This window comes from Callithrix jacchus, chromosome 14 (genome assembly GCF_049354715.1).
Source record: "Callithrix jacchus isolate 240 chromosome 14, calJac240_pri, whole genome shotgun sequence".
Lineage (NCBI taxonomy): Eukaryota > Metazoa > Chordata > Mammalia > Primates > Cebidae > Callithrix > Callithrix jacchus.
Window position 1 is genome coordinate 76439606 of NC_133515.1, and position 27241 is coordinate 76466846.

At 35.0% G+C, this 27241-nt stretch overlaps 1 protein-coding gene across 2 annotated transcripts in view; it reads left to right on the forward strand.

Annotated features, from left to right (window-relative positions):
* The window catches only part of HNRNPLL (heterogeneous nuclear ribonucleoprotein L like), a 42191-nt gene extending 15263 nt beyond the window's left edge, over positions 1-26928 (forward strand). For both annotated transcript variants that reach the window (XM_002757843.7, XM_008980839.5), the window contains 11 exons: positions 1559-1796; positions 3505-3590; positions 4993-5089; positions 5176-5248; positions 9425-9496; positions 15458-15675; positions 18918-19039; positions 19477-19678; positions 20356-20413; positions 20504-20602; positions 24694-26928. In XM_002757843.7, coding sequence (XP_002757889.2) covers positions 1559-1796; positions 3505-3590; positions 4993-5089; positions 5176-5248; positions 9425-9496; positions 15458-15675; positions 18918-19039; positions 19477-19678; positions 20356-20413; positions 20504-20602; positions 24694-24749 — 1321 coding nt within the window. In that variant the 3' untranslated portion in view covers positions 24750-26928. The remainder of the gene's footprint in view (positions 1-1558; positions 1797-3504; positions 3591-4992; positions 5090-5175; positions 5249-9424; positions 9497-15457; positions 15676-18917; positions 19040-19476; positions 19679-20355; positions 20414-20503; positions 20603-24693) is intronic.
* Positions 26929-27241: the final 313 nt, after the last annotated feature.

A 27241-nucleotide genomic window follows, 5' to 3' on the forward strand; every position in this document is an offset into this window, starting at 1 on the left:
TTAGCATAATAATAATGTAAACTTAGTAATACATTTAGATATTAAACCACCTTTTCTGTTTTATGAAAGATGTTCTCCTCTTGAATTTCTTTAGCATAGACCTGATTTCATGGTTTTCTATTTTCCATATGTAAGACTTTAGAGCTTCAATGAAGCAACTGTGTTTCTAAAAGGCATGTTCTAGGGATTTATATTTTGTACTTTTAGTTGGTAAATCTTTAAATCCAAGGCCTTGTTTTTGTACTTCTTTAATTTTGAGTGATATGGGTGGGGAAAAATAACAATTCCCCCTAGACTAACAAGTATGTGCCAGGCTCTGTTTCTAGCCTCTTAGGATATAAAGACGAATGAGGCAAGATCGGTAAAAAAAAAAAAAAAAAGTACAGTAATAGTTACCTCTTATTGAGGGTCTACAATGTGCAAGGCAATCTGCTTAGTAGTTCGTATGTAGTAACTCTAATCTTGACAATTCTCTTAAGTTTTGTAAATGAGGAAGCTGACATTTATTATAATAATAGTTTGCCAGGCTGTACAGTGGTCTGTTTCTTATTAATACTGTATCATTTGTCAGTTCCCGTAGTGTAGCAGTAGGTCCTGGATGCCTGGTTAAGAAGCAGTGTTATCACTGAGTACCTGCCCCAACATTTCTTTGACCTTCTGCTATTATAAAAAACACTTAATTGTATTTTAAAGCATTTTTAAGATTCTCATTCCTGTGAATAGAGGCCATGTTTACCCCATTGTGATCCATGTGCTGTGATTTCTGTCTTCTACCCTTCCTTCACTTTTTTATTCCTCATTTCCTGTATTAAAATATATTCCTCCAAAAAGAATGTACTGTATTATGTTTTGGGGTTATTATTATTATTATTATTTTGGTTGCTTTGTTTCTCTAGTAAAGAGTATACTATGAAAAATAAACATCTTTTCGTAGACAACCATGATTGCCATATTCTAATGAATCATTTTCATGGATATTTAAAATGTTTTGGAGGAGATTATTTGTATCAACTTTGGAACTTTGGTCAGTCTGTGGTTGCTTCATTTATATTTATCTCTTTAAAAAGTATAGTCAGTTCTTAGATACTAATGTGGTTTTTTAATTCAAGAAAATAATTGAAGAGAGGTAGTAGTTTCTGCTGTTAAGTAGGGACTCTGTCTGCCAACCTTCTGTTGAGTTTTATCTCCATTGGTTTGTGTCTGATATTTTCTAATACTGCTTTGGAGTAGCACCCCAAAGAATAAACTGGGTTGTGTTGTTAGTAACTAATAACAGGAAATTGTGTTTGAGAAGGTCATGAGGTAGATAAATTTAATTGCTTGGAGAATTGTCAAGATTAGAGATAAACTTTCATATGTGTACCATCTACTTGGTGTACCACAATTCTTTGGATGATTTAGGAGTTGACTTACATTGGACACAGGTAGTGAAGAATACTAATCTGTGAGATTCGACACATTTTTATTAAAGTTTGCGTTTGTTTTTACTTAATTGAGGACAGATAATGTTAATGGAACTTGCTGTGTTTGTGTATTTCCTCCTTACCTCCCTTTTCAGCTATGTGATGATGATGCCATTTAAACGACAGGCTCTAGTGGAATTTGAAAACATAGATAGTGCCAAAGAATGTGTGACATTTGCTGCAGATGAACCCGTGTACATTGCTGGTCAACAGGCTTTTTTCAACTATTCTACAAGCAAAAGGATCACTCGGCCAGGAAATACCGATGACCCATCAGGAGGCAACAAAGTTCTTCTGCTCTCAATTCAGAATCCACTTTATCCAATTACAGTGGTATGTATTTTAGTATGACAGATGAAATTAAAAACGATTTTGCAGTTTACCTCTAGAGTGACTGATCTGTAGTTTTTTCATTGCCATCTAGATACTAGAAAATAGTTTTTTTAATTATGAAAATTAATCTTAATTTTTGCTGTCAAGTTTAATGAACAAAGAAAAAATGCTGAGCACTGAAGCTAAAAAGATAAACACAGTTATAATAATTAAATAGGCACATTGAAATTTTTAATGTATAGTCAGTACCAGTACCATTTTTGATAATAAGGAATTATAGACTTGTTTGAAATAGTTCAAAAAAATCTTTCACGCCTATGCCAGCATATGTATAAGAACATCTACTATGTCATGACAGAATCCCATGTTACAGTAAGATGCACATATCATTATGAACTATTTTGCAATAGCTTGTTAATCTTTCTTTGATTTACTTTAAATTCCCTACTTCTTTGCTCTTTTAATAAGTGTTATTGGTAGAATTTTTAAAAAGGATTTGTTTTCTGGACCAGTTTTCTTCCTACTCACATGTTGTTTCATATTAAGCTAGTAACACACTTGATTTTTATAAGGCGTAGAAGAACATCACAGTAAGGGAAATTTCAGTTGGTATTATATGTAGTCTGGGCATATGATCTTGGGACATAAACTGAAAGCATAAGATATTCTTTAGATTTAATTAGACATTTTGTATTTATTTTAAATATTTACAGACTTAATAATATTAATATGTTTACAATATTTGGTGTTGGGAAACATATAACTTACCTAGTGTAGGTACTCTGATTTGTTTTTTGTTATATCTCTGGTGTGTAACAGTGTAGCTGTGTAAATTATAGGTGCTCAAGAAATTTCTTGATAGTTGAATAATTACTCCTAAGTAGATATTTAGATTCTTTCTTAGATGACTCGGGTGTCTTGTTTAGCGACATCTATAACTGTATGAACTTCCTTGGGTCTTTTCTTTATAGCCATTGTCCCTTGGAAAATGAATATCAGAGTTGTTCTAATATGATTTTTTAATATGTATTTATTACTGTAACTCAAGTGATTAGAATATTAAACATTTCAGTGTCACATTTGAAAAAAATATTATAGTTTTGGTTTATTTTATATTATCAAGTTATTTTAGTTACCTGTTAAGAAAATAAAAATTGAGAATTCATTTATGAGTTAAAATAGATGACAGTACTTTCCAAATGTTCCATTGGAACTTTAATGGAGTATATTGTGTATGTGAGGAAACAACTAAAGATTTATTAAAGTGTAATAATTTTAGGCCAGGCATGGTGGCTCACGCCTATAATCCTAGTATTTTGGGAGACTGAGGTGGTAGGATCCCTTGAGCTCAGGAGTTTGAGACCAGCATAGGCAACATAGTGAGACTCTGTCTCTACAAAAAATGAAAAATTAACTTATGGTGGTGCATGCCTTGAAGTCTCAGGTATTTGGGAGGCTGAGATGGGAGGATCATTTCAGCCTGCTAAGTCAAGGCTGTAGGGAAATGTGATTGAGCCACTTGACTCTAGCCTGGGCAGCAGTGTGAGACCCTGTCTCAAAAAAAAAGTCGTAATTTAAAAAATTAATTTCATTAATAATTAATAGAAGTGACATCTTGACAGTTGATGGTTTTTAGGTAAAACAAAGTATAGCTTTAATGTTTTACCAAATGTAAAGTATGAAAAAGTCTTGTCTTTTTCCTTCATAGGATGTTTTATATACTGTATGCAACCCTGTCGGAAAAGTGCAACGTATTGTTATATTCAAGAGAAATGGGATACAAGCAATGGTTGAATATCCTTTATTTGTAAATTTTTATTGATGTGTAATTCATATGGATCTTATTTTTTCTGGCTTAACCATTTCTAGACAAGTGGTGTTTACCTTCTTCTCTCACAAAAATCTACTTATATTTAAAAAATGAAACTGCAGTACTCATAGGATATTTTACTATTTATGATAAGAATAACTTGCTACCCGAAAGCAATCTAGTACTTCCTTTTTATTTAAGCTGTTACTTAATACCGTTTGAAGATATGTACACTTGTACCATTTTGGAATTTATCCCAAATGAGTGTTTCTAACTCCCTCTTAAAATAGTTTGGAAGTACCAAAACTTTAGAGTCAGTAAAATCTTTACCTTTTTTTATTGAGCCTTTTAAATTGTCATGGTTTACATAAGAGCTACTTCTTTATGTTAAATTTGTCATATGTTGAGTAATAAGAGCAAGTTACAAAATAGTATAGATAGTACACACTCATCTTAAAAAAATAACAATAATAAAGAGAAAACCCCAACCTATGTGTGCATGTGTATGCACAGGAAAAGGTAGGGATATACAGCAAACTCTTTTAACAATATTTACTTCTGGCAAGGTATTTTTGTTTTTTGTTTGTTTATTTTATATACCTTTGTGATTTGATTTTTTTTAAATTATGGACTTAAGTAAGTTTTTAAAAAAAGATAAAATTTTAGATAAATTATGATAAAACTCTGCCTTCTCAAAAATATGTAAAAATCATATATTTGTTTTGTATTATTATTTTTTTTTTGTAATGTTCTTAAAGAGTAAAATCTTTTCTGTTTCAAGGTTGCAAGTTGTCCTTTGCTAGGAAATGGGACCATGCTCCATTATGTCCTCTACTTTCCAATTTATAAAGTACTAATGATGACTTAAAATAATTAAGGTAGATAGTTTGGTTGTATTATGTTTTCTTTGATACCCTTGATCTATTTTTTGTTGTTGTTGTTTGAGATAGTGTTTCGATCTTTTTTGCCCAGGCTGGAGAGCAGTGACACTATCTTAGCTCACTGCAGCCTCCGCCTCTCAGGTTCAAGCGATTCTCCTGTCTCCGCCTCTGAGTAGCTGGAATTACAGGCACCTGCCACCACGCCCAGCTGATTTTTGTATTTTTGATAGAGACAGGGTTTCACTATGTTGGCTGGGCTGGCCTTGAACTCCTGACCTCAGGTGATCCACCCGCTTTGGCCTCCCAAAGTGCTGGGGTTACAGGTGTGAGCCACTGCACCTAGCCACCCTTGATCATAAAAATAAATTTTCCTAAAATTCATCCTGAAATTGGTAAAACATTTCCAGAAGTAAAAGTGCTAGTTCTGATTATTTTCATTCCTGTCCTTTGGGAGTGAATAATGATTATCAGATACTTTAAACCAAATTTCCTTAATAGTGCTTATGTTTGAATCAGTCCTTTGTGCCCAGAAAGCTAAAGCAGCACTCAATGGAGCCGATATATATGCTGGATGTTGCACACTAAAAATTGAATATGCACGGGTAAATATTTTTTTCAACACCCTACCAAAGAAATATTTATGCTTTGGACATACAATTTGAACTTACTTTATTTTCAATCTCAACAGCCAACTCGTCTAAATGTTATTAGGAATGACAATGACAGTTGGGACTACACTAAACCATATTTGGGAAGACGAGGTAGGTATTTTATGCATTTTAGAATGTACTTAATCTGCTGACAAATTCTTATATACAGTTAGATTCTTTTTTTCCTGAGATGAGCTAGTTAATTCAAATGAAAACCTTGGTGAATGCTTTTGTTGCCAAGAGGCCATGTAATGCTGGAAAATAATCTTGAACATTAGTGCCCCCTACTGGTATGTTCTGAGCTATTTATATTTAGTTCAACAAGGAGCCCACACATTCAGGCACGCCCGCAGTTCAAGGACTTGCATTTCTCCAAGCAGCTCTCTCTCTTTGGAGGAGAGGAAACTGATTCAGAATATTCCTTACAAACTGCAGACTTGCACACTGCTTCTCTATGGAAAGGACTTTCCCCCCAAGCTGGACGAGGCATTAAGAAGGATAGAGGACCAGCAGGCTGACTCTACACTTCATCATGCACAACATCGGCATCAGCAAAAAGCCCTCTGAAAAACTCAGACTCGCAATTCACCTTGACTGCATACTGCATGCACCATCACCCCAAGTTTTTAAAGGAGGACACTTAAGAGTACTTCAGAATTGCATGGGATGAACACCATGATAGACTGTGCCCATTTACTCAAGTTGTATGTATATATTGGTCTGATTTCCCTTAAGGTTTCAGTTGTAGAATTTAAGACTTTCCACTAAGGGAAACTAGACTTAATCTGCAATGTTGTAAATCTTAACGCCCATTACTGTAACTGTTTGCAGCTTAGATTCAAATTGTTAATTGACAAATAACCAGGACCAGTTTATTCATAGGTCTTGGGAATTGATAACGCTCAACCAATCCACACAGATAGTAAAAGTAAAAGGATGAGAAAGGTGCACACTTGCTGCACTTGTTTACTTTTTAAATTTTTTGGTTTTTTTCCTCAATTGTGGACATGGAACAGAAATTCTAACATAATGAAAAGGTGCATTATATGTGAAAGACATTCTTCTGTGTGGTTTGATTTTTGTAAAGTGGCTGTTTATAAAGTTGTCACTTTTTGTAACAATTTAAGATTATCACTTATGTCAATTTGTGTAACTAGAAATTTTGACATTTCAAGTGTAGGTGAACCATGTCTGTTCAAGGTAGAATATATATAAACTTGATAAATCTGAAAAGAAGAGCATTTCATTTGAGATGCATCTTCACCTATAAATGCTAGATTTCATGAGCATAAATTTGACTGATAAAATTGTTCAACTAACTGTGTGGCAATTCTGGAATATACAAATTAAAATGTGGATCTTGTAAAAACAAGGGGGCTGCAGTATTGGCTACATCTTAACTACAATATCGTGTTTGAACCACAGGTTGGAAAAACTCAAGATGAATATGTCTGTAAAAGTAACTAGAAAAAAATTTTATGGCATACAGAATATCTTGGGCATTGGGTACTCTATAGTGCATGTACTCTAGCAAAAAGAAAAAGACAGTGTGATGACTGATCTTTTGCATGTTTGCGTATTTAGGACTTTTAGGTGATTGGCTTCTTTAACTCAATTCCCAGGAAATCATCTTGCCTTATGCATGAAATTGCAAATAGGTTTGTTTTGTAATGCAGCTTTTGCTAGACCCCATGTTTTTCACTACTTATGCAATCTGCTTGGCCTAGGGTTGGTGCAGTTGAAGTCAGTATTAGAAAGCAAATCCTCAGCACTCAAACAACAGGACAAGTGGTTGATGAGAAATATCTCACTTCTGTCAGTTTACAGTTATTGACCACTCTGTTTTGTTTTTTAAAAAAATTTCATTTGAAATAGTTTTGGTTGCATTTTTTTCAGGGTCTCTTAAAACATGTATAGATAATGCTTCTTGTTTTAACAGTGTTTACATCTATTTTTTAAAAGGTCTAAAGTTTACACAAAGCCAGCTTAGGTTAGTTCTTCATACATTTCTAGTGAAATAAGTTTAGAAATGTATAAGGTAGATAAGTAAATAGTGAAATATAATTAAAGCAAGTAAAACAGTTTTAGTTTATGCTTTCAAGGAAAAAAGTTTCTGTTTTCTAATTTCTTACAGATATTTGTCTTGCAAGATCATAATAGTTTATGATTTTGTTTCTGTAGAGCTCGTAGCTTGCACTCCATTTGATAGCTGTTGAAACTGTTAGGTTGCTATCCCCAAATAAAGACCTTCATAAAATTTTTTCAACCAAAAAAAATAACTGTTTTAAAAACATAACTTCACTTTTTTCAAAGTCCTTTTCAGCTCGAATTATATTTTAGTGTAAAGATTTCCTAACCGGGACTCCAGGGAACCAACCCCTCCAGAAATCTTAAGCAAAACCTGTAGATAGGTGCATTTTTGGGGGGAGAAGGTCCACAGCTTCCATCAGATCAGTTGACTCTAGAAAAGCTTATCACCATTTAGAAATTATATATTTAGTGTTTCACTTTCTGCTCACTTCTGTTTTACATGACCTTATATTAGGTAGTTAATACTTCAAATGAAGTGAATTATTAATGAGAATGTTTGGCTGAAAGATACCTTGGAGATCATCTACTCTGACTCCTTCATTTAATGAATGAAAATTGTGAGTTTCTTCAACTATAGCAAGCTAGTGGTAAAGTTGGAATCATCTGATTCCCAACCCAGCTCTCTTTCCTTTATAATGAAGTGCACTGTTAATCGTATCAATAAAACTGAGTCATGAAGACATTATGGTTGTTTTGGTTTTAACATTCCTAGGTCAGATAAGGAATTAGTGTTTGATGGCGTATGCTTAAGGAGAGGAACATTGACAGAATGGATTAGTTGACTAGATTGGCTCAAAAGGAGTGAGACTTACATGATGAGAGATGTTAGAAGCCATGTAGTAGAGGGAATTGTGAATGTTAAGATTGAAGAAGAAATGACTGGGGGAATGGGAAGTCATAATAACTTGTCGAACATTTAGAAGAGGTTTTAGACAAAGACTAAGTTTGTAAGGCCCCAAATGGGGTAGAATATGGGTAGAGGACCAATTTCTATATAATATAAAAATTAATGTTCTCACAATTTAGGACTTACTGGGTAAGCAGAAGCTAGATGGTCCTAACTGATAGAAATGATGTAAAGAGAATTTTTCCATATGGCCTCAGTCCCTTTCAATGCTACAGTAACTTGGAATAGTGATTAAAACTCTACTTCTCTAGACTGAAGTGAAAATTAAAGTATTTCTCATCTCCCATAAACCTCATTTGTTTAGGTGACTAAGGATATATGTAAAGCCTCTCTGAATTTTCAAGGATCAGAATGACCAGAGTCTTAAGATACATATTTTTAAAAATCATATTAGGCTCTGTAATTTGATCACTAAACTTTCTAAAAGTATTATATAATGATTTTTAAAATTTACTAACCAACATAGGAGATGCTATTTTAGAAACCTGTAAGTAATTTTTTTGATGTCTGTAATTAGATTTGGGAAAATTGGCATGCCTTTTCTAAAAATGTAGCTAGAATAAAAATTATCCTTTAGAGTATTGTAGTATTTTCATCCAATAATGTAGCCCCCTTGGTTAGCTATATCTTGGCATCTTTAAAGTTTGGGGGTTGCTCATAGTCCTGCCTGGTGTTAAGGTCAATAGACAATGACTTATTCATGATATAATACGAGCCAGTGATGTGAACATTTTCACCTCTCAAGTCAGTAGGTGTTTGTAAATATGTGCATATACATATAAAATACTCTGTGTTTACTGATTGTGAAACCATGTAATACAGGTTGTTGTTGGCTTATGCTGAAACTTCTTGAAAGAAGCCCACTTTGAAAATGTGTTGCTGTTGAAGCTAATAGTATGATTCAGGTACTGTCTTTCAAAAGTACTGCACTTAAAGCTTGTTTTAAAGACATGTGTTGGTAAAAACTTCTGTACAATGTCAAATCTAGCATTGTGTACGTTCACTTTCTGAAAAGTATCCATTCTTCCTTAAATTTGAAAGTGTGATTGTATTTAGCCTTTGCCAAAAAGATATATTCAAGTTAAGTGGAATTTGTTAGATAGAATTATTTTTTACACTCTTGGTGTTGTATTTAAATTGGATATGAATGGATGTTTAAAGTTAACCAGGAATCACATTTCTTTTATGAATTGTTGTAATGGATGTTTTGAATGGGTGTTTCCCATTTGAGAACTCTGTTATGTACTTGGGTCAAAATTGTTAAAACCATGTTTCTACTTTTGTGTCAGATAGAGGAAAGGGTCGCCAGAGACAAGCCATTTTGGGAGAACACCCTTCTTCGTTTAGACATGATGGCTATGGTAAGTTGTCAAGGCAGAAAGAAGGTAGTATAGATGAACTGTTTGGCTTTCTGCATTTCTGATGAACCATGGCTCATTTCTTGTCTCTGTATTTTTCCTGCTCCTCTGACTCGGTTTATGTGGGATCAGTCCTTTATACTGTATTCCCAGGAGTTGTCCAAAATTTGTTTTCTTAGGATATTGATTAAAAAAAAATCCTTGAGATAAATGAGCTACTGATTGGGGATTGAACACTTTTTTGCCATTATATTTTGGTGTGGTTTTGATTTTTAATGAGTTCTGGTTTGTAAGAGGACCAGAAAGAAGTATTTATTGTTCACTAAATATATTTTCTTTCATTCCAGCAATTAGGAACAGAGGAATTTTGAGTAATAAAAGGCAGAAAGAATAGGGTATTTGTCAAAAAGGAAACATGCTTCTGGTTAGACTCACCTTTTAGTTCTGTAGTTGGTACTTCGGGTTCAGTTAAATTTGTTCATACTTACTCCTCTTTTAAAACTTCTCAGCCTTTACTGTTTGCTATGTTGATAAGATTACGGAACCTAGAATAATGTTTTTCCCCAGGAAGAAGTTAGGTAACATTAGGTATCAAACTGTTGTTCTTATAAGTAGATGTTGAGAATTGCTATTCATAAGACTTTTAACTAGCTGTAAGTTGTTTTAAAATATTATTTAGTTTTTAGTGGTAGTTACTGAATCCACCTATTCTGTGCTTTATTTTTTTTTTTGAGACGGAGTTTCACTCTTGTTACCCAGGCTGGAGTGCAATGGTGCGATCTCGGCTCACTGCAACCTCCGCCTCCTGGGTTCAGGCAATTCTCCTGCCTCAGCCTCCTGAGTAGCTGGGATTACAGGCATGTGCCACCGTGCCCAGCTAATTTTTTGTATATTTAGTAGAGATGGGGTTTCACCATGTTAACCAGGATGGTCTCGATCTCTTGACCTCATGATCCACCAGCCTCGGCCTCCCAAAGTGCTGGGATTACAGGCTTGAGCCACCGCGCCCGGCCTTTTCTGTGCTTTAAAGTTGAAGTACAATGCTATTAAAAGTGGGAGAAAATAGAAATTGCTATATTATAGTCTTGGGATTGGTCACTGAAAAGCCCCTCGTATTGCCTATTGTCTTAAATGTTTCAAATTGCCTACATATTTTCTTTAATGACCATTCTTAGCTGTGAGTTTTAGCTTTTTTTTTTTTTCTTGAGATGGAGCCTTGCTCTGTCACCCAGGCTGAAGTGCAGTGGCACAATCTCGGTTCGCTGCAACCTCCACCTTCTGGGTTCAAGCAATTCTACCTCCACCTCCTGAGTAGCTGGGATATAACCTGCCATCATGCCTGGCTAATTTTTACATTTTTAGTAGAGGCGGGGTTTCACTGTGTTGGCCAGGCTGATCTTGAACTCCTGACTTTGTGATCCATCCATCTCGGACTCTCAAAGTGCTGGGATTACAGGCATGAGTCACTGTGCCTGGCCAAGTTTTAGCTTATTTTCTAGTGTGCTTCATTTGAACTCTAGTAGTGTGTGTGTGTGTGTGTGTGTGTGTGTGTGTATGTGTATGTGTATGTGTATGTATGTATGTATGTGCGCGTGCGCATCTTTAAGATTCCATAGTCTATAAGGTAGAAAAGATTGAGACCATCTCTGTTTTGTCAAAACAATAAGTGTGGTATAGAATGAAAATCTTACTACAATTGGTTTAGTGAGTGTGTACCTTGATTGTTTTTCTTAGTTGTTCCTGTTACAGTAAATTTTTTTTGTTTTGAGATAGAGTCTTGCTCTTTGGACAGGCCGGAGTGCAGTGGCATGAACTGGGATCACTGTAACCTCTGTATCCCGGATTCAAGCAATTCCCCTGCCTCAGCCTCCTGAGTAGCTGGGACTACAGGCATGTGCCACCACGGCTGGCCAATTTTTTATATTTTAGTAGAGATGGGGTTTCACCATGGCCAGGATGGTCTCAATATCCTAACCTCATGATCTGCCCACAGTGGGCTCCCAAAGTGTTAAGATTACAGGCATGAGCCACTGCGCCTGGCCTTGTAACAGAGTAAATATTAAACGTGGTTGTATGGGTAGTTCTGATCCTGCAGTAAAGAATTATTGAGAGCTGGGTGCAGTGGCTCATGCCTATAATCCCAGCACTTTGGGAGGCCGAGGCGGGTGGTCACGAGGTCAAGAGATCAAGACCATCCTGGTCAACAAGGTGAAACCCCGTCTCTACTAAAAATACAAAAATTAGCTGGGCATGGTGGTGCGTGCCTGTAGTCCCAGCTACTTGGGAGGCAGAGGCAGGAGAATTGCTTGAACCCAGGAGGCGGAGGTTGCGGTGAGCCGAGATCATGCCATTGCACTCCAGTCTGGCTAACAACAGCGAAACTCCTTCTCAAAAAAAAAAAAAAATTATTGAGAGTCTGTTGCACTTTGCATAATGGAGGCTACAAATAATTTGCTATTATAAGTTTGTAGTATAGTTGTAGTCATGGCTGTCGGCTGAAGGCTAAAAACTGGTTAAAGGGGATTAGAAAAATCTGTGAAAGAATGAATGAAGGACAAGGAACTCTACTGTAGTTGTGTTGAAACATATTATTTTCTTTTCTTTTTTTTTTTGAGACGGAGTTTCACTGTTGTTAGCCAGGCTGGAGTGCAATGGCAGGATCTCAGCTCACCGCAACCTCGGCTCAGAGCAATTCTCCTGCCTCTGCCTCCCGAGTAGCTGGGACTGCAGGCGCACGCCACCATGCCCAGCTAATTTTTGTACTTTTTAATAGAGACGGGGTTTCACCTTGTTGACCAGGATGGTCTCGATCTTTTGACCTCGTGATCCACCCGCCTCGGCCTCCCAAAGTGCTGGGATTATCGGCATGAGCCACTGCGCCCGGCCGAAACAGATTATTTTCTTAGTATAAGTCTGCCTTCCTTTATAAAATATTTTACTGAAAAATTGCATAAACAAAATATGTCATATACCCTACAAGAATGCTTTCCGAAAAGCCTATTGTGAAATTCTTTGATAGTTGTGGTGGGATTGTATAGGGAGGTAGCCATTCTGAACTATGTCTATTAGAATATTTATGAGGTTAATTCGTTCTCCTTTTCTAGAGAAGTAAGAAGAATGGGGTATATGAGGAAAGAGAGTGAATAAAGAGAGGCAGAGAAGAGAAATAAGATGAGTAATAGGGGAGAAAGCAAAGATGGGGATGTGTGCTAGTGATACTGAGACTTTTTACAAATATTACAAATCACAACTGTATCCCTTCAGATCAGCAGTTCACCAAAACAGGTTTACTTGCATTTTGGGATCACATTATAGATGACTTTTCTTTTTCCTATGTGACAATCTATAAGAGGGAATAGAAAAAGTTAATTATGGTTTAGGACCTATGGATTCTGTCAGATTAAATTTGTTCATTGGTTTATTATAGCAGTATAAAGTCTGTGTGAATCATCACAATTCTTTAAATTTCATTTGGGAAGCCCAGACTTTTACAAAATGAACTGGTAGAAGCTTTCATTGTTGAACCATGGCAAAAATGGGTATATAGATTTATTTGCTATAAGCTCAAGAAGAGTTTGTTTTTTAATTGCTAGCATCTTTGGATATGGTTTGTGGACCAAAGATTTTAAAGCCTGAAAGATGGAAAATGCCTTCAAAATGTTAATAGACCATTTATGTAGCATTTTCCCACATAAGTGACTTTCTTTTTTCTTTTTTTCTGTGAGAGTGAGTGTTTCTCTGTTGCCCAGACTGGAGTGCAGTGTCACGATCTTGGCTCAACACAGCCTCCATCTCCTGGGTTCAAGTGATTCTCCTGCCTCAGCCTCCCGAGTAGCTGGGATTACAGTCAGGTACCACTGTGCCAGACTAATTTTTTGTATTTTTTTAGTAGAGATGGGGTTTCATCATGCTGGCCAGGCTGGTCTTGAACTCCTGACCTCAGGTGATCCGCCTGCCGTGGCCTCCCAAATAACTGGGATTATAGGCATGAGCCACTGTGCCCGGACAAGTGAATTTTTTAAATATGTGAAGCATTAGTTTTTTTTTTTTTCCCCCACCCCTCCCTAGCATTAGTGTTTTTTAAACACCCAAACTTTTTGTATTATCAATTTAATATAGAAAACTTTTAAAAGACTTATGATTTTTCTCATCTTAAACAATATAGGTAATAATCTAAATAGTATAGATAAGATAATTTAATAATGTTGGCTCAAAGCCATAACTACAAACATGAGTTACTCTTTTGCACTGATTTTGGTTGTTGGTTAGGGCTGTAGATCTCAAAGGTTTTGAACTTTAGCCGCTATACGCAGAGTAAGTTTCCACTGCCCATCTACTACGTGTCTTTCTACTGCCCATGAAAAAAAATTAGTGAAGTGTACAAGTGAATGGTAGGTGTTGGGGAGGCAGCATCTTATATATATGTACTTTTGTAGTAGGAATAAGAATGATTGATATTTGAATCTTGGTGTATGTATAACAGGCTAAATTAGAAGTCAAAATACGTAATTACTAACCAGTCACTCATATTTATTGTTTTGTTAAATTACCAATTGCCCATAAAAGGATTAGTTGAAATCCATGACCAATTTAAGGAAACACTGATGATGATGCATTGATAAAGTATTCCTCCCTAAAATTGCAGAAATTCACACTGTGTTTGCATGTGCTTAATGGTAACGTTACTGTGTTATGAATGGCAGCTGTGATTAGAATACTGAAAATTTGAGTCCATCATAAGCTCTAATAGTTTGTTATGAATACCAAAATTTAGTAGTTCTTAGTAACTCACTTAGTAGATAGATGACAGGTGTCTCTTAGTCCTATATACAAGTACAACTCAGTGGCATAACACACTCTTTACTTCTTGAGACATGGAGAACGAACGGACTTGCGCTTTTGGATTGGTTTCGCACATCAGGGGGACCTTTGCATGTAACTCAGGCAATGCTTCTGTTGTAATTAGGAGCACCTAAGATGTGAAGGGTTTCTGTTTCTAAGCTGCATGTCTCCATCTTAGTTGCTGCTTTTGAGTTCCTCTGCCTTTCTTCTTGCTGCTGTAAAATGTGCCCTATGCCTACTTTTAGTGTCACAGTTTCTCCACCCTCATTTCTTTTTATTCTATGCTCTAGCTTTATTTTTTGTTACTTCTGTTGTGGATGGGAAAAAACAGATAAAGTTGTTTAAAGCTACACTAAAGTTAGCAAGTTGATTCTTAATGAGGATTCTCAGTGTAAGAGACTTAGGGGGGTGTGTGTGTGTTTGTGTGTGTGTGTGTGTGTGTATGTGTGTGTGTTTGCTAAAATAGTTTTAGATACTCAGGGATTATTTCCTTCTGGGTTCTTGATATTGTTTCAAAAAATGGAAGTTGTAGAGTAATAAGACACCTGTGTGTAGTTGAGGTATTAACTAAATCTAGGTTTTAATTTCCTAAATTAGAATTAGGGGAAAAATAAGCCAACTTGAAAATACATAGTAGAATGTATTCAAGGAAACAACTTTTCAGTGGAACTGAAGATGTTTTTTGTTGTATGTGTATAGAGATAGCTTCCTTGATTTTACTGTACATGTAATATTACTACTCCTCCAAAAGACATTGACAGGAGGTTTATTTTAAAATTTGACATATAATTTATGTACAGTGGCCCCAAATTTTACATTCATTTTCTTACCCCCCCCATAGCCTTTTTTATTAAACTACCATTTTTTTAAAATGTAAACTTATAGCCTGGTGTATACAGGTATAGGTCAACATATATTGGATCTGGTACAAATGAATATAGATTTTATTAATTTTCCTCAGGTTATACTTAAATATTAATACATTTGAGTTTTGTTTGTACATCAAACTTAGCTAATGTTAAAAGTTTATTTTTTGTGTGGTGCAGTATATCTAATAAAGTATTTAGAAACAGAACTGTATGTATATGTTTGTTTATTTATTTATTTTGATCATTTTTGTAGGATCCCATGGTCCATTATTGCCTTTACCAAGTCGTTACAGAATGGGCTCTCGAGATACACCTGAGCTTGTTGCTTATCCATTACCGCAGGCTTCTTCCTCTTACATGCATGGAGGAAATCCCTCTGGTTCAGTTGTAATGGTTAGTGGATTACATCAACTAAAAATGAATTGTTCAAGAGTCTTCAACCTATTCTGCTTATATGGAAATATTGAGAAGGTAAGTTTCTCTTCGTATTAGTTTCTTTTGCTAGGGTATTCAGTAGTAATTCTGAAAAGGCTGCAAATATGTGTCTTCTCCTTGCATCAGGAACATCCATGTTCTTTCAGTAATGACCCCCATATGCTAAAAATCCATTATATAAGAACTCTGGAAAATGTTTTTTTGTTGGTAAATAGGTTGTTGATACTACAAATATTTTTTAAATAACCAATATAAAAAGAAGTCTAAAGCAGTAGTTTAATCAACTACTATGGTATGATAGCCATGAAGTCTATGTTTCGGTGCTCTTAGCATTTAACATGTTGAAAGAGCGGTTACTTTCATGGAGGTATATATAAAAACAAGCTTCAGAGCCTAGCCAGAAGTCATGAATTTCAAAAGAGTTTTAGAATTTATACACTTGTCTCCTAAATGCCAGGGTTCATTTAGCTCAATCAGTGTTCCAAACTGACCCACTTTGATAGAATGTGTCCAAAACTGTCCGGAGTTTTACATATTTTGAAGGCCTTTAACAATTTTATCTTTACTTTTTATCAAATAACTGTGGTTTCCCCAAATCTGTAACATTTTATTTATTGATATCTCACAAATATGAGATAAATCATTTTTGAAAGAATCATGGAAAATTTAACTAGGAAAATGACTGGTAGTCTTAAGTTACCAGTTGTTTGATACACTTGCTACTTTGAGTTTTAGTACTGCAGTAGTGTGTTTTTTGTCCTATTGTTTTAAGTGATTTTAGTGTACTTTGCAACAATAAATACTTAGAGCATGTGAGTCACTTGTGTGTGGGAGGGGAACATGGCTTGAAAAGTTGGTACATTTAGTTCTTAGTTCGTTAATTCTAAAGCCTCCTTGATCTAAGGAAGCAACTCTTCAGAATTCTGAAACAAGAATTTTGTCAACCATTTGATCACAGTTAAAAAAAAAAAAGGAAACTCCGCATTTGGTTTGGGGGAATAAAACATATGGGATACTTTTGCTTATGTAATTGGCCAAGAATACATGGGATAGGTTTAGTAACATTTGGAGAAGTAGTTCAGATTATTTTCAAGCAGACACTATCTTAGATCCAAGTGTTAAGTCTAGGAAACTGCACGTTTGATAATTAAATGGGCTTTAATGTATATTTTAACTTTCTTTATAGAGTATTTTCTTTTTGTGCTTTTCACATATGCAGACAAAATCAGGCAATTTAATCAACATCTTCAGTAGATCTTTGTCTTTTTTGTTATGAACTAATTGTCTCATATGATTTAGAAACTCAAATTACTTTTTCTAATAAAACAGATTTTCTGTATGTTATTTGACTAATTTTAGTCTCTAACTCTACATCTCATAGGTTTTTAAAATATTTTAAATGATATGCTGTGATATGTTGAACTCAAACTATCATAATCCTTTAAAAATCTATATATAGTTAATTTTTTCTAACTTTCTTTTGGAGATTTACCAATATAAGAACTACATACTTAACTTATATACTTAGTCACTATTAGATTTGTAGATAGTCATTGGATTAAATCAAGGGAGAGGAATTTTGCACATGAGAAGACAAGAGATTTCAAACAAAGCTGAAAAATCCTGTTACGACTGAGTTTTGTTCAAGTACAGGTGTAGTATAGCCTATTAAAATGGGTAGTTGAAGTGATGGAAATAGATGCCTTATTGCATTTATTGTGTAAATACATTCTCAATATTCTTTTGAGGTAAATAGATAAGGAAATACGTTCAAGGTGTCATCTCTGCCATTGGTAAAGGAGTCCTCCCTTTATCCACAGTTTTGCTTTCAGTGACTCACTGTTAGCTGCTCCAGCAAGAGATGCCTATAGTAAAGTAAGATACTGTGAGAGAGAGTACCAAGCGCGTGCATGTTCACATCATTTTGAATATAGTGGATCATTATAATTTTTCTATTTTATTTTGTTTATTACTGTGCTTAATTTATAAGTTAAACTTTGTGATAGGTATGTATGTATAGGAAAAAGCATAGTGTATATATACTATGCTTATATATAGTATATACTATGCTTAACCTCTATCTCTCTGTGTGCTTCCCTCCCTCCCTCCCTCTCTTCTTCTGTTTTAGTACTATCTGCAGTTTTCTTGTTTGTTTTGAGACAAGGTCTTGCTCTATTGTGCAGGCTGGAGTGCAGTGGCACAATCATAGATTACTGCAGGCTCTAATTCTTGGGCACAAGCAATCATGCCTCAGCCTCCTGAGTAGCTGGGACTGCAGGTGTGTGCCACCATGTCCAGCTGATTTTTGTATTTTTTTGTAGAGATGGGGTCTCACTGTGTTGCCCGGGCTGATCTCAAGCTCCTAGGCTCAAACAAGCATCTCACCTTGGCCTCTCAAAGTACTGGGATTACAGGTGTGACCCACTGCACCACACATTGTCTGCAGTTTCAGGCATCCATTGAGGTTCTTGGAATCTATCCCTCAAAGATAAGGGAGAACTACTGTACTTAATAGCTGCTTAGGTACTTCCCAAGGGCTAAGCACTATGCTGAATGATTTTTACACCTTCTAACTCTTATAGCATCATATTCTAAAACTGGAAATAGTACAAGAGGATAAGTATGGCATCTGCCCAAACTGTCCTGAAATAACTTGTATTCTCCTAGTTTCCACAAGCCTTCCTGTGACCATGTTATCTCAAGGCTGTTTTGTATAATTTCTTGTATAACATCTTGTCTTGTTTATTGCATTAACAGAATTCTACATAGTTTGTAATTACTATTTTGTTTACTTTTAAATTTCTGACTTAACTACTAGAATATAAAATTCAAGAAGATAACATCTGTTAACATTCACCATTAAATCCCTAGTACCTACCACAGTACTTATCAAAATATATTAGACACTGAATAAATATTTGTTGATAGAATAAATATTAATGAGTCCTGCCAGTTGTTATTATTTGTATTTTCAGAGACAGTCCATGGCTCAGAGAAGGTAAGTATATTGCCCTCAGATTGCACAATTAACACATAACAGAGTTAGGGTAAGCCTGTGCTGTCCTTCAATGTGCTATACAATGGTAGTATAGTGTTCCCTTTTAACTGTTGAATTTTGATAAGAGTTAAGGGTATCTTATAACATGGCAGAATATAGTTAAGATTCCAGGTGATCTTCTGTATTTTACTTTAACCACTTAGGTCATACTGTCTTTAAAAAATTCTGTTACTGTAAAAGGGAATTAAATGGTCACCTTTTTGGGATTTTGTGTTTACAGGTAAAATTTATGAAGACCATTCCTGGTACAGCACTGGTAGAAATGGGTGATGAGTATGCTGTAGAAAGAGCTGTCACACACCTTAATAATGTCAAATTATTTGGGAAAAGACTTAATGTTTGGTAATTATCTATCTTAAGTGATAAATTTTTAAAAATATTTTAAAATCCCTGTCCTTTTTGTTAGAGACAGTAATGTCAACCTGAGAACATTGTAATGTAAACGAGGGCACATCTGAAACAACAGCTGTAGTATTGTTATTTTAGACAAGGGTTGGGGTCGTGTCACTCGGATTTTGCTTAGCTGTACCTGCTTTTTAGTCTTATGATGATAAAACATGTTAAAATGGGCCAGTTTTTATGTTAAAGTTTTTTAATATAATTGATGCCTAAACTACAAGAGTGATTGATTATAACCTAAACTAAATCCTCTATTTAAGTAGCTCTACATATGACTTTTTTGGTTAAGATTTATGCAAGCAAAATATATTAGCATTCTGAGATTACTTGCTTTTTATCTAACAAGATGTTTTTGTGTGTCTTTTCTTTTCAATCTTTAGCGTGTCTAAACAACATTCAGTTGTTCCAAGTCAAATATTTGAGCTGGAGGATGGTACGAGTAGCTACAAAGATTTTGCAATGAGCAAAAATAATCGCTTTACGAGTGCTGGCCAAGCATCTAAGAATATAATCCAGCCACCCTCCTGTGTTTTGCATTATTATAATGTTCCATTGTGTGTCACAGAAGAGACCTTCACAAAGGTAGGCATTGAAATACAAATGTGTGTAAAATGTCACTGTTTCCTATTTTAAAATATATCTTCATTTTGAAGTCTTCTTGCTCATTCTTTTGCTTTTGGTACTACTAGTATTTTATTTATTGAGTGCTTGATAGTTTATTCTTTGACCATTATACTTTTCTGGCCTCTATTCCTCACTGGTTTTTGCTGATTTATGGCTCAATCCTTTTGAGAGTTGGATTTAGAATGAAGTAGTCTTACTCCAGCATAAAGAAAGTTATTTAAAGAATCATGTCTTTAAATCTCACCCAAAACAAAATTTTATATATCTCAGTCCTTTCCCCTAACTTAGAAGATTCTAAGTAGGAACTATAAGAAATACTTCAGATAAAAAATGATTTTCTGGAACTCTACTCCCTACCATAGGTACTAAATGAATCCTGGTCAACTCTGAGAATATATATTTCAGTTAACAAATCTGGTTTTATTGTACGGCACTAAGTTACTTTACACAGTTAATAGAATTTTACTATTTTTAATTGATTTCTCATACAGCTTGATATTAATCTAGAAACGTGCTTGATTTAATCCATTCATTCCAGAATCAAAACTTAAATTCTGCCATAAAGTTTACTTTCTATATAAAAATGGGATATTACTCTGGCTATATTTTTAATGAAGTTTTACCTTCTTTGACAGTTGTGTAATGACCATGAAGTTCTTACCTTCATCAAATATAAAGTGTTTGATGCGAAACGTAAGTGAACGGTCCCTCTTTTAAAATTTTCTGGTGAAGTTGGTCATAAGCACGTAACAACTGAGTTTGTATTTCTTTGTTTTGTTTTAGCTTCAGCCAAAACACTTTCTGGGCTATTAGAATGGGAGTGCAAAACTGATGCAGTAGAAGCTCTTACGGCACTGAATCACTATCAGATAAGAGTCCCAAGTAAGTAAAATGCTTATTTGTGTCAGAATTATTTAGTGGGAGTTACCTTCACAGAAACATTCACAGTAATATAAAAATAACACTTAATAGGTTTATTTAAAAATACAGAGAAAGGCCAGGTGCGTTGGCTGACACCTGTAATGCCAGCACTCTGGGAGGCCAAGGCGGGCAGATCATGAGGTCAGGGGTTCAAGACCAGCCTGGCCAACATGGTGAAACCTCGTCTCTACTAAAAATACAAAAATTAGCCAGACGTGGTGGTGCATGTCTATAATCCCAGCCACTCAGGAGGCTGAGGCAAGATAATCGCTTGAACCCAGGAGGCGGAGGTTGCAGTGAGCAGAGATCGTGCCACTGCACTCCAGCCTGGGCGACAGAGTGAGACTCCATCTCAAAAAAAACCAAACAGATAAATACAAAGAAAAAGGGACATTAATTCCTGTGTATCTATTGCTGTATAACAAATTGCCATAAAATTTAGCATCTTAAAACAGCAGACATTTATTACCTTACTGTTTCTGAGGGTTAATATTCTGGGCACATTTCAGCTGGCTGGTTTGGGCTTAGGATCTCCAATGAAGTTGCAGTCAAACTGTTGTCTTAAGTCTGCAGTAACCTCAGGGCTTGATTGAAGCCAGAAGATCCACCTCCAAGCTCACTCATGTGGTTGTGTGCTGGCTATGTTAAGCCACATTGGTCTTTTCATGGCAGCTGATTTCTCTCTGAGTGAGTGATCCAAGAGATGAATCAACAATGTTTTCATAACTTAACATTGGAAGTAGCACACCATCACTTAAGGTTATAATTTTTTTGGTCACAGAGACCAGCCATAGTACAGTGAGTGTAGCAGGGAACTATACAAGAGTGGGAGAACCAGGAGGTTGGAATCACCTTCAAGCTAGCTTCTACAATCTCTCTGTTTATCATTTTAGAGGAAAGCAGTGCATACATATGGTTAGAAAACTCAGATAATACATAAAAGTACGAAATGAAAAGTTAAAGCTTTCTATGACCTTTAACCTTTTTGTCTCATCCTTTTTTTTAATTCCCTGGTGTGTATATTTAATTATATATTTTTAAAAACTTGGCCAGGTGCTGTGGCTCATGCCTATAATCCAGCACTTTGGAAGGCTGAGGTGGGCAGATCATCTGGAGTTCGAGACCAGCCTGGCCAATGTGGCAAAACCCCGTCTTTACTAAAAATACAAAAAAAAAAAATTAGCTAGGTGTGGTGGCACACACCTGTAGTTCCAGCTACTCAGGAGACTGAGGCAGGAGAATCACTTGAACCTGGGAGATGGAGGTTGCAGTGAGCCAAGATCATACTGTTGCACTCCAGCCTGGGTGACAGAGCAAGACTCCGTCTCAAAGAAACAAAATAAAAAAAAAATAAAATAAAAACTTAAAACAAAATGATTTTTTTGTACATACTTTCCTATGTCTTGCTGTTTTAACATTATCTTGGAGCTGTTTCTATATTGGCACGTACAAAGCTGCTTTTTTTTTTTAATTGTATTTTAAGTTCTGGGGTATATGTGCATAACATGCAGGTTTGTTGCATAGGTACACACATGCCATGGTGGTTGGCTGCATCCATCACCCCATCATCTACATTAGGTTTTTCTCCTAATGCTATCCCTCCCCTGTCCTTCACCCCTAACAAAGCTGCTGCTTTTAAGCATTTTCAGGATAGCTATTCATAGTCGAGATGTGTCACAGTTTGTCTTATTTACCCATCTCCTTACTGATGAACATTCTGGTCGCTTCTGTTTGTTTTTTTCTGTTATTGTAATAAATATGTTTATGTTGTACTTTTTTATTTAAAAAACTTTTTTTTTTTTTTCCACACTATACTTTTTTAAAAAATTGAGACAAGGTCTCACTATGTTGCCCAGGCTGGTCTTGAACTCTTGAGCTCAAGTGATTCTCCTGCCTCAGCCTCCCAAAGTGCTAGGATTACAGATGTGAACAACCATGACCAGCCAATAGTTGCACTTTCTAATGTGTATTTGTAGGGCAGTTTAGTATAGGGCATAAAAGTTTAATTAGGTAGAATGTTGCTAGATTGTCTTTATAAAGGTTGCACCAGTTTACCACCATTGATATATGAAAGGGCTCATTGCTCAACACTCTTAGCAACATTGAGTATTGTCAGACATTCAGTTTTTACCATTATGATAGATGAAAAATGGCATTCCATTGTGTTAATTTGTGTCAAGTGAAATTGGCACTGTGTTTGTTGTCTCCCTAATAGTAACAATGGCCTCTTTTTTACCGTGCAAGAAAACTCAAGTTTACATTTTGAAACTGTGCTGTGTAATTTACTTTGATCCTGGATCTAAAGGGTATTACAACTTTATTTTTTTATTTTTTAATAATAGGGGAAAATTACTTTATTGGGTGTGGTGATAAATGATGGTTTAAAAAAGAGAAAAAAAACACTGATTTGTAGTTGGAATAACATCTGAAATTTGCTTTAAAATATTCTAGCTTTTAAAACTATGTGTGAAAGGTAGGTAGACAAAGTAAGACTGCCAAATATTGACAATTATTGAAGCTGGGTGATAGGTATATGGGGATTCTAAACCTATCTACATATGTTTGAAAATTTCTTAATAAGTTAAGTAAGAACCACTTTTATTTTTCCTTTTGAGGCAGGGTCTTGCTCATTTCCTAGGCTGGAATGCAGTGGCGCAGTCACGGCCCACTGCAGCCTCAATTTCCCTGAACTCAAGTGATTCTTCTATCTCAGCCTCCTGAATGCCTGGGGCTACAGCCTTGCAACACCATGACCAGTTTATTGATGTCTATTTTTTTTAATTTTTAATTTTTTTAAATGTTGGGGGTTCTGCTGTGTTGCCCAGGCTGGTGGTCTTGAACTCCTGGCCTCAAGCAATCCTCTGGCCTTAGCCTCCCAAGTTGCTGGGATTATAGCACAAGTCACGATGTCGACTTTCTTCTCATTTTGCTTAAAAAAAGGAAATTTTATTAAGTCGTGAGTCAGGCCTAATTTTTGAGAGAAAGTTTTAGAAAGCTTTAAAGTTATATGAAATCCATTAAAGATAGTGCATAGATTATAAACTATTTGGAGACAGACAGTTATGTATGTTTTTATCCTCTGCAGTGTCCTGTACACACTTGTTGATGCATATGCTTTTTCTCTTACAGGAATTTTTTTCTTTAACGAACTGTAGCTTTTAATACTAAAATCGTGATACATTAAGATAGCAAAACCGGTTCTTTGCTTTGATTTCTTATATATGCAATTGAGGAAGAGCTATTTATGCCAGATCTGAAAAAGGAAAGAAAAATTTATAAAATGGAAAATATTTTTGTGAATTCTATCCAGTTTTTTTTTCCAGTAGTTTCAAAACTTATATGCGCCATTGATGAACAGAGATTTAATACTAAATTTCATGGAACCTTTGGGATCATAGATGTCTTCATATACATATCAGTGTTGTCCTACTTCCCAAGCTGTATTTCAGTTGGCTTTTATAGAGAGTTAACCACTGGCAGTATGTTTGCAATGTGAGCCTTTGCTGCTTAATCCTGGTACTATTTATTCTTTAATGATTAATTCACTTAAAAAAATTGAGTGCCAGACAGTGTTGAGAACAATAGAAATGTAGCAGTGAACAAAAAGTCCCTGCCTTCATGAGCTTGTCTTCTAATAAATATGAATAAAAATCTTCCCCTTACATAGAAATTTTACTTCCTTTTTTTTTTTTGAGGCGAAGTTTTGCTCTGTTGCCCAGGCTGGAGGGCAGTGGTACGACCTCTGCCTCCCAGGTTCAAGCGATCAGCCCTCTGAATAGGTGGGACTACAGGTGCACACCACCACACTGGCTAATTTTTGTATTTTTAGTAGAGACAGGGTTTTGTTTCTTTAGCCAGGCTGGTCTCAAACTCCTGACTTCAGGTGAACCACCGTGCCTGGCCAATTTTATTTCTTTATATTTCTGCTTTATATTCACCATACTCTTTATATTTACTATAAAAAGGTGAAATAATTTACCCTGCTACTTCAAGATGATCTTGAAAGTTTGATAAAGTGAAATATTAACTCTTTTTTTTTTTACTTTTTACAGATGGTTCCAATCCCTATACATTGAAGCTTTGCTTTTCTACATCATCCCATTTATAAGAAGAGAAGAGCATGTTAGAATTTATGTTCACCTTTATTACAATTTCAAAGCTACACTTCATTAAAAAATAATCTAAAATGGTTGATCTCATGTTGCCTTGCTTACTTTAAGATCCTGTTCTGTAATAAACATATTTTGCCTTGAGTAAATTTGTTGTAAACTTAAATATTGAATTGTTTTCATTTTAAGATAGAATATCATAATATAGACTATCTACAGCCTCATTGTAGATTATACAGATATATGATTTCTAACCTTATTACTGTACTTTTTCTTCCACAGTAAAAATATATTTGCATTCTTAATGCTAATTATCTGCAAGTATTTTTCCATTGTGTAAGAGATTAATGCAGGTGATAGTATTGCATTTTAATATAGAATTCCTATTATATGTTTAGATGTTTATGTTGCAGTTACCCAAACATAACTTGTATTTATTATTTTAATCAAGTTTGAGAATAACATTGTATATGTTGAATTTTAAGTACTACAGATTTAACTGATTTTATATTTCTGAAAGGCTAACAGACATGGATACACTTGTACAGTATGCATTCAAACTTATTTAAATTGGTGTATTTTTTTTTTAAGTCACTGTCCATGTGTATTGACATGCCTCTGTTTCTAGTCCAGTTTGGAGATTTTATAAAGTTATAACAATGAGTTAATGTGTTCATTTTCATTTGTTGCATGTGACTTAAATACATCCAGTATTTGGTATTGAGATTTTAATAGAGGTTATAATTAACAATTCCTCTTATAGAGAATAATCTGGGATCCATGGATGGGCTTCAGAGAGTCTGTGAACCCCCTAAAATTGTATGTAGAAGTTTGGATATTTACATTTTTATTTTTTGCTCTTGGATCCATCAGTAATATGTATTTTTCTATATGGTGCAAGATTTAAGGATCTAATTTTATTTTTATTCCAAACAGATAGCTATTTGTCTCAATACCATTTATTAAACATTCTTTCTCCCACTGGATTTTTTTTTTTCTTTTTAAAATAATACATCTTATACATAGGCAAGTAAGATTTAAGGACCAAAAATGGTATTAAGAGACTATAGCACAATTGCTATCAAGTTCACAGCTTTTTTACAGTAGAAAAACCGATATGGCCATTTTGTTTTCATCTTTAAAAGAAGGGAGAGTATGTATCCTCTACCTAGCATAACTGTGATATCCATAGTTGGCAATAGCAGTTTTGTAATCCTGACACTTTTAAACAAATCTCCAAATGAAAGTTCCATTTAGATCTTTTGTAAAGACTTTATTTTAAATTTTAGTGCAAAAAAATCCTTTTAGAAATAAGGCAGGGGTTTAAAATTTTAAAGCTGTTGAATAGAAAGTTTAAATGGAAACTAAACACGCATTTTTATTTGCCCTCATTTTGATGGCAGTGGACCAGCATTTAGCCCTCTAAAAATATAGAAAAAATTAAATTTAATCTAGAAGTATTTTAGACCCTTATCACAGCACCCAGTAAGTTATGCCAAGGGTAACTGTGTGAACTGTGTTCTATGCTGGGCTATGTATGTTTATTTGTTGCCAATATAATACTTAAGTTTACCTAACTTTATAATAAAACAGATTTTTTCCCCTTATAAATACTTTTCTACCTCTGTTGAAAAATTGAAGTATCTTAATCTTGAAAGGTAACTTGTGGTTTATATAATAGTTGTCTACTCCTCTGAAAATTAATGTGGGTTGTCAGACTTTTTAATGCCTAAGATTTTAAGAAATAAATCTGACAGGGCTTATTTCATTTAGATTTTAACTAGTTTTGACTTGTGAAAATGATTTCTGTCTGTAAGGCTGTCTCTTCCTCAAAATAAGTGAATTCATTGGGAGTAAACTAGTTGGTAAGTTGGACCTTGCTGATAGATACATGCGCTGGTGCATAAGCCCTATACTGCTGCTGTCACTAATGTATTTGATAGTTTACTTAGCCATGACTGCTGTTAATGAAGTTTGCTTTGTGAATACTCCCTCTTTCCTTAGCCTTGGCAACATTCTTCTCTGTGCTATCTTTATGCTTTTAAGAGAACAAGAAAAAGCAGATTTAAGAGCTATAAAGAAATAATACTAGCTTTGAGTTTATTTTTTTAAATAATGAAATCCCATCTCTGTATCCAAATCCTGCTACATATTTGACAATAAATCTGCCAAACTGAATTATGGAATATGAGCTGCCTTTTAAAACCTCTATTCTCCTGCTGAGGGTGTTACCCCACCAAATAAAAATATTTGCAACTGCAGCTGACATGATACTTTGCAAACATCCTAATGATTTGGTTATCTAAACTATATTTTCTTGAACAGAACTGAGAAGAGGGAGAAAAATGACTAAATGGCGTTAGTTGTTTTCTTTACAGATAGGTTGCTAGGGAACTGCTTTTTAGTAGCTATCAGTGATATTCTTTCTGGAATAAAGAAGTTTTGAGTGTAGAACATTCTCCCATACTTAGGAATCTAAAGCACAAGGAGC